The following is a 6,713-nucleotide window of genomic DNA, read 5'->3' on the forward strand; positions in this document are numbered from 1 at the left end:
CTGCGCCGGGCCGCGGGGCGACGGGGACCTGTCCCCGCACCCGTGTGTCCTTCTCCCACCTGGCAGCCTATTGCTCAAGGTCACTGCAGTAATTCCATCTGAGCCGCCGGGCGCTGCCGCCTTATCTCCCGCACAGCTTCTGTTTCACTCCCTTTATACTCTGGGGTGGGGATATTGTGTTTGATAAACCCCGCTGCTTTTAACGCCGCTGGAAGCCCTCTAGCCAGGGCCACGCTTCTCTCACCCCTGCCCCAGCCCCTGCTTCCCATCTCTTCCCATGCAGACTTCCCAGGCCATCTCGTGGCGGGTGAAGTCCAGCTGGGATCGGGACTCCGGCCAGGATGAGCAGTGCCGGAGCCTGCCACCTTGGACCTGGGGTTTGTCCTGCCAGGGGACCTGTTGGAGGCAGGAGGGACCGTCCTGCCCCGCAGGAGGAGTGCTGGTGTTTGCTGGGCCAGTGACACCTTTGGAAAATGCGACTTTATCTCCCTCCTGGGTGTTGGTGGAAAGTGGAGCGTGGAGCCAAGTCCTGGAGGACTTTGCTGCGTCGCTGCCCTTGTCCCGAAGGTGTTTCCATGCCAGGCGGGCAACGGCGTGGCTGTCCGCACCACAGGCTCTCCCGGCAGGATCCAAAGGCCGTGCCGACGGGCTGCATTGCGAAAGGGAATTGATACAGGGAAGCGTCTTGAAAGAAACTTTGGCCACCCGCGAGCGCAGCGGTGCCAGGCTCCTCTCTGACTCACGGGGGACGTTGCCGGCGGAGCCGTGGGGCGCCCAGCCGCTGGCCCGCAGGAGCAGGAGGTGCTGGACCGGTCGCACGGGTTGCACGGGAGCGTGGCGGGCACCGTGCGTGGCTCGTGGGCACGTCGGCATGGCCCCGGCCCAGCTCCAGCGGGAGGGAGCGGTGTCCTGAGCCAGGAGACGGCTGGACACAGCACAGTGGCTGCGGTCCAGGGAGGTACTGGCACCCCGATGGGTGGTGGGATGGAAACCAGTAATCGCTGTCTGCAGGTGCTGCTGCGCAGGGGAGATAGTCCTCTGCCCGCAAGCGTTATCTTGGACGGGGAAAAATTGCCAGTGAGTTTCGTGGCAGCTGCAGTGGGGGCTCCAGGCAGCCTCTGCCTCCTGGCTTTGCTCGGCCCTCCAATAAAACAAGGGTAAATGATGTCTTCCAATGGTGCAGGGAGAAAGTGAGGATTAGGACTAGCTCAGAGTAGGGGACAGAGTGGTGATGGGCTCATGTGAAGATGGGTCCAGACTGACCCATGTGATTTCTGCATCCGTCGGGTGCAGTGCGTCCCAAGGACGGGCACCGACCACCAGGAGGTACTAGGGCAGTTCCCGGACGCACCAGCTCCGGCCACCCTGGCTCTGGATCTAGGCACAGGGAAGGCTCAGGCAGTTTGAGGGTTTATGGAGCAGGGGGACTGTGTTATCCATCCCGCTCGCTGGCGCTGGAGCACCCTGAATTCGCAACCCCCCATCAGCATTCCCTACCTGCAGCTTCTCATGGCAGCAAAATTATTGACTTTGCTGGTAAAACCCACCTGAGCAGCCACCAGCGCTGGTAAGTTGTGGCAGGCTCTGACTCACAGCAGGGTTTTGGTTTTGCACGACACATCCTTGGTGGCACTGAGAGCCTTGGGGCGATGGCTGGGGCGAGCGGGGCTGCATGCGGCCGCAGATAGTGCATCTGGGGGTACAGGGGAGCCCCTGGCTGGTGTGAGGGCTGGGGGGCCTGAAACCAGCTTTGCTGGGACAGTGGGGCTGAGGCAGCCAGTATCTGGAGGAGGGAGCTGCCATTTTCAGGTGGTTACTTTTAGAAGCAGAAGTGCAGGGTAAAATCTCCTCCAAATGTTGCTGAATCTGGAGCCAAATCTCTTGGTGGCTCTGCGGTGCTGGGTATCAGCTTGCTATGAGATTTTTTTTCTTCCTCTTGAGCATTCTGCGTGTCTTGGGGCTAGCGAGCAGCGGCAGCCTGGCACAGTACACCTGACAATGGGCACCTCCACCTTGAGAAGCGTCCCAGGGGCCAGACGAGGGCTCTGGGGACAGGTCTTGGTGGTCAGGGTGGTGCTGATGGCTCTGTGTCCCTGTTCTCTGCTTCAGGCACCAGTGAGGCTGTGGCTGTGAGCACCCATCCCTTCTCCACTGTTCCTGCTCGCCGCCGGCGGGTCTCCAGCACCGCACAGCCATGACGACCTCGGCGCTGCGCCGGCAGGTGAAAAACATCGTGCACAACTACTCGGAGGCAGAAATCAAGGTGCGGGAGGCCACCTCCAATGACCCGTGGGGACCCCCCAGCTCCCTGATGTCGGAGATTGCCGACCTCACCTTCAACACGGTGGCCTTCGCTGAGGTCATGGGCATGATCTGGCGGCGGCTGAACGACAGCGGCAAGAACTGGCGTCACGTCTACAAAGCCCTCACCCTCCTGGACTACCTCATCAAAACCGGCTCTGAGAAGGTGACCCACCAATGCCGGGAGAACCTCTACACCATCCAGACGCTGAAGGACTTCCAGTACGTGGACCGGGATGGCAAGGACCAGGGCATCAACATCCGAGAGAAGGTGAAGCAGGTGATGGCACTGCTGAAGGACGAAGAGCGGCTGAAGCAGGAGCGGGCGCACGCACTGCAGACCAAGGAGCGCATGGCCCTGGAGGGCATGGGCAGCGGCAGCCACCAGGTCACCTATGGCCGTCGTGCATCGCCCTATGGTGACGACTATGGCCGGGCACGGGGCTCGCCCTCCTCCTTTAACTGTGAGTGCGGCTGGCGGGGGCCTGGGGGCTCGCACGTGGGGCTGGGGGCTCGCGGAGGCAGGCATTGCATTCGGTTTGGACCTGCCTGGTGCGATCACTCCCTGCCACCTTTTGGAGGGGTGGCGGTGGAACCTAACTGTATCCTGTGCTGTGGGCAGAGGTTTGGCTGGGCCAGCGGTGAACCCCAACAGTGGTGGCAGCTGGTGGTGCCCTGAACTTTAAACCCACAGCTCGTTTATGGTAGGGAGCTCCCAAGTGGGGCTACATCCTCTGGGGAAGCCATGATGCAGAGCTGCGGGCGTTGGGATGGGGCCTGGGGGAGGCTGCTCCCCAAAATAGCCCAGTCCTGATGCTGCTTCTTCCCCTTTTCCTCTGTTTTCTCCCAGCATCATCCTCATCCCCACGGTTCGCTTCTGACTTGGAGCAAGCGAGGCCCCAGACGACGGGCGAGGAGGAGCTGCAGCTGCAGCTTGCGCTGGCCATGAGTCGGGAGGAGGCGGAGAAGGTAGGGTGGCTCTGCCCGCCCCGGGGCACCTCCCTGCACCTTGCCTTGTCTGTGGGCATGGTGGGTCATTTCCCTGGGAGGAGGGAGGATTTTAGGGGCTGCCCAATGCTGGTGCATCCACCTGCAACCGCACAAGGCTGCTTGCACTACACCCAGCATCCAAAACCACCAGCAGCCAGATGGAGGCACGCCTGTCCCTGCTCCCCATCCTCCTACTGGCGGTGACAGCACCAGACTTAGACCCATCCAGCCTCCCAGACCCCAGGGTGAACTTGGGGAGGTGTCTTCTGGATTCACCACACCCCCTCCTGCAAACCCAGCTGCCCTCTTCTGCTGAGGGCTTCTGGTCTGAGCTCCCCTATTTCTCTTGCCTTCCCACGGGGGTTTTAGGAGGCAATGCCTTGCCCCACGCTGCGGTTTGTGTGGTGGTGGTGGTGGGGGCCAGCAGCATCCCCTGGGCTGTGGACCGGGCTGGGGGCTCGGTGGGGCCGGGTCCTCCCTCCCACTGGCTGGTCCTTTCAAACCGGGCCAGAAGGAGCACTGGAAAACAGCACCGGGAGGAGCCCAGCAGGGATGTGGGCAGCGAGCAAGCTGCTGTCCTCAGCTGTGAAACCACCCCCAGGGCTGTCCCCTCTCCTATCTGCTGGCCATGGCCCCTTTTCCAGGTGGGATGGCTTATTTGCACACCGCCGGAGATTGCTGCCGGCTGGCACGGCCCGTGCAGAGCATGCAGGTACAGCCGGACACACAATGTCAGAGGGACGTGGTGACCGAGGGGCTGTGAGCTCGGTCCTGCCAGGGCAGGGGACGTGCTTCGGAGACGGGGCTTGCTGCTGCACGTCTTCCCTGCCTGATAGAGGCTCTTTTGGAGACAGAGCAGAGTGAATATCCCTATTTTTGTCCTGGAATCGGAGTATTTATAGCTTCCACATGCTGCTGCGATGAGCACTGTAGAAAGATGCTCCTGAAAGCGGTGCCTGTTGGAGTCTGTCTGGGCTGCGCACACGTGTGCCCGCTCACACACACTTGTACAGGTGTGGACAGACGCACAGCCCCGCCGGGGTCCCCATTCCCAGCCCCAGCCAGTCCCACACTGCTGGACAAGCATCACGGGGTGGTGATCAGGGCTGCCATGGCGGTATGGGGACAGCCTCTCCCCAAAATCTGCCTCAGGCCTGGGAGCTTTTCCCCCAGCAGAGCAGGGCTGGGCAGGATTCCCAAACTGAGGGCGGTCGGCATCTCAAACTCTCCTCCCCAGCAGGCTGCCGGTGCGAGGGGACACCTAATTGATCCCCTCTCCTCTGCCAAGTCCCCAAAAACCTCCTGGGGGAGATGCTGGCTGCCTAGTTTTAGGGTTGTTCCAGCCTAGATGCAGAGGCAGGTGATGATGTAGGGGAAGGAGCTGGGGCAGTGGCCGCAGGGGGGCCTGAGCAGGAGCTGGTTCGGGAGCATAGGGTCAGTGGGCTGGGGATCTGCAGGCAAAGCCGGCTGGCTGGGCACGGAGATGCTGTGCAGTCAGGTGAGGGGCTGCAGGAGAGGTGGTGGCGAGGACAGGGACCTCCGAGCTGTCCCATGAGCTGAGGGCAAGCTGAAATGTCACCCAATTTGCTCTGTTGGCAGAAGCCACTTCCTCCAATTTCCAGTACAGATGAAGAAAGGCAATTGCAGCTAGCGCTCGCGCTGAGCAAAGAGGAGCATGAGAAGGTACCTGTGCCCCGCAGCCCCGGGCACTCCTCTCTCCTTGCACTTGGGCTTCTTTCTGGGGCACTGGAGCCCAAAACACTGCCTGGCTTTGGTGTCCGCTTTGCTTTCACTGCTCTGGGCTTTCTGCTGAGCACTCTCCTGGCAGGCTCGGCCCCGGAGGAGCCATCTGCTTGGATGCTGGGACTTTTCGGGGATGTGGTGGCAGCTCCTGTGCTGGATTTGTCTCCTGGAGGTGCTGGCTGCAGGGTTGCTGAGCTCATGGGCCCTGTCCCTTGTCCCCACAGGAGGTGAGGGCTTGGCAAGGGGAGAACTCCCTGCTGCAGAGAGCCATGGAGGAGACTGCCCAGGGCAGGGAGGAAGAGGAGGAAGAGGATAAGATGAAGAAAAGCCAGGTACAGCACTGGGGATCTGGATGGTCTCACAGCCAGCCTTGGATACCGGGGCGATCCTGCAGGTCTGCCCTGGGTTTCCCTCACCTCTTTATTCCTTTTCTGTTTGCAGTCCTCTATCCTGGAGCTGGCAGATATATTCGGGCCGGCACCAGCCCCCTCCAGCCACACGTCTGCTGACCCATGGGATATGCCAGGTGGGGGCAACTCGCAGGCTGCCAAAGCCTGGGACAGTGGCAGAAACCTTTCCCTTGCCTCTGTCTCTCCCCAGTCCTCAGGAGCTCAACAGCGAGGACCTCTTGCTTCTCCTCCCTCTGCTGCCCAGTCTGTTGCACACCCATGGGGTGCTGCTGCAAGCAGTGGTCCCCCAGGCACCCCCCTGCCCCTCAGCATCCCTCTGTGTCCTGCACCATTCCCCTCTTCCACAGCTTCCCTTCTTCTTTCAGATATGAAACCCAAAGCGGAGCCAGCAGCCTCTGCCTGGGCTGGTGCAGCTGACCCCTGGGTGCCAGTCCCAGCCACCGTCGGGGAGCCCCTCGCCCAGGCGAGCGCCTCGTCCCAGCAACCCTCTGCCGGGCCCTGGGATTTCCCCCCTGGCACCACTGCAGCCTCTGACCCTTGGGGGAAGGCTCCCTTGACTTCTGGCTTCCCTCCTGCGGACCCCTGGGGCACAGCGTCCCCCCCCACCCAGGCCACTGGTTCTATGCCAGCTCCTGACCCTTGGGCCGCTGTGGCTGAGCAACCTCCTAATCCTGGTAAGAGCCCGGATCGTCGTTTTGGCTTTGCTGGGCACCGCAGGCAGCGTTGGCCATCCCTGCGCTCCTGCAAGTGGGCATCCCGGGGTGCTCCCCCCCCTTCCTCCCACAGTCAGCTCTGCAAGCACCCCCTGCCCGCTCTCCTGCCCCGCAGTGGGACCTCTGCTCTCCCCTCAGCATCCTGGAGACTTCAAGGAGCTTTTAGGCTTTATCTCTGCACAGAATAGGCTGCTTTAATTAACATGGCACAGTTAACGGAGCCCTCCCGTGGGAGTGGACAGCAGGCGCCGCACCGCTCCAGCAGCGGGGTGATGGTGTCCCCCCCCTCGGTGATACCTGTTTGTCTGCTCACCCCAAACAGCCCTACGTGCCCTGCTGGGACGGGACGGTTGCTGCTTGCAGGTGCTGTGTTGCAGATGGGGAAGCGGTTGTAGGAGCAGCCTGTGTTTCAGAGCCCAGTGCCACTCTCAGTTCCTTCTCCGTGCTTCCTCTGGCTCCGAGGAGGGGCTGCCCTCAGTTTTGTTCCCTGGGGAGGAGAGCAGAATCTGACCTGGGGGTCAGTGCTGGTTGTTAAAGCATTCCTGTAGACCTGCCC

General features: G+C 61.8%; 1 protein-coding gene across 1 annotated transcript in view; it reads left to right on the plus strand.

The window, feature by feature from the left end:
• Nucleotides 1-73: 73 nt before the first annotated feature.
• The window catches only part of EPN3 (epsin 3), a 9,852-nt gene continuing 3,212 nt past the window's right edge, over nucleotides 74-6,713 (plus strand). Inside the window, exons 1-7 of the mRNA XM_009637788.2 lie at nucleotides 74-801; nucleotides 2,110-2,765; nucleotides 3,152-3,270; nucleotides 4,891-4,974; nucleotides 5,259-5,366; nucleotides 5,476-5,560; nucleotides 5,810-6,118. Of these exons, the coding sequence (XP_009636083.1) occupies nucleotides 2,195-2,765; nucleotides 3,152-3,270; nucleotides 4,891-4,974; nucleotides 5,259-5,366; nucleotides 5,476-5,560; nucleotides 5,810-6,118 (1,276 nt within the window). The 5' untranslated portion in view covers nucleotides 74-801; nucleotides 2,110-2,194. The remainder of the gene's footprint in view (nucleotides 802-2,109; nucleotides 2,766-3,151; nucleotides 3,271-4,890; nucleotides 4,975-5,258; nucleotides 5,367-5,475; nucleotides 5,561-5,809; nucleotides 6,119-6,713) is intronic.

This window comes from Egretta garzetta, unplaced genomic scaffold (genome assembly GCF_000687185.1).
Source record: "Egretta garzetta isolate BGI_Z169 unplaced genomic scaffold, ASM68718v1 scaffold34, whole genome shotgun sequence".
In the NCBI taxonomy this organism is placed as follows: Eukaryota; Metazoa; Chordata; class Aves; order Pelecaniformes; family Ardeidae; genus Egretta; species Egretta garzetta.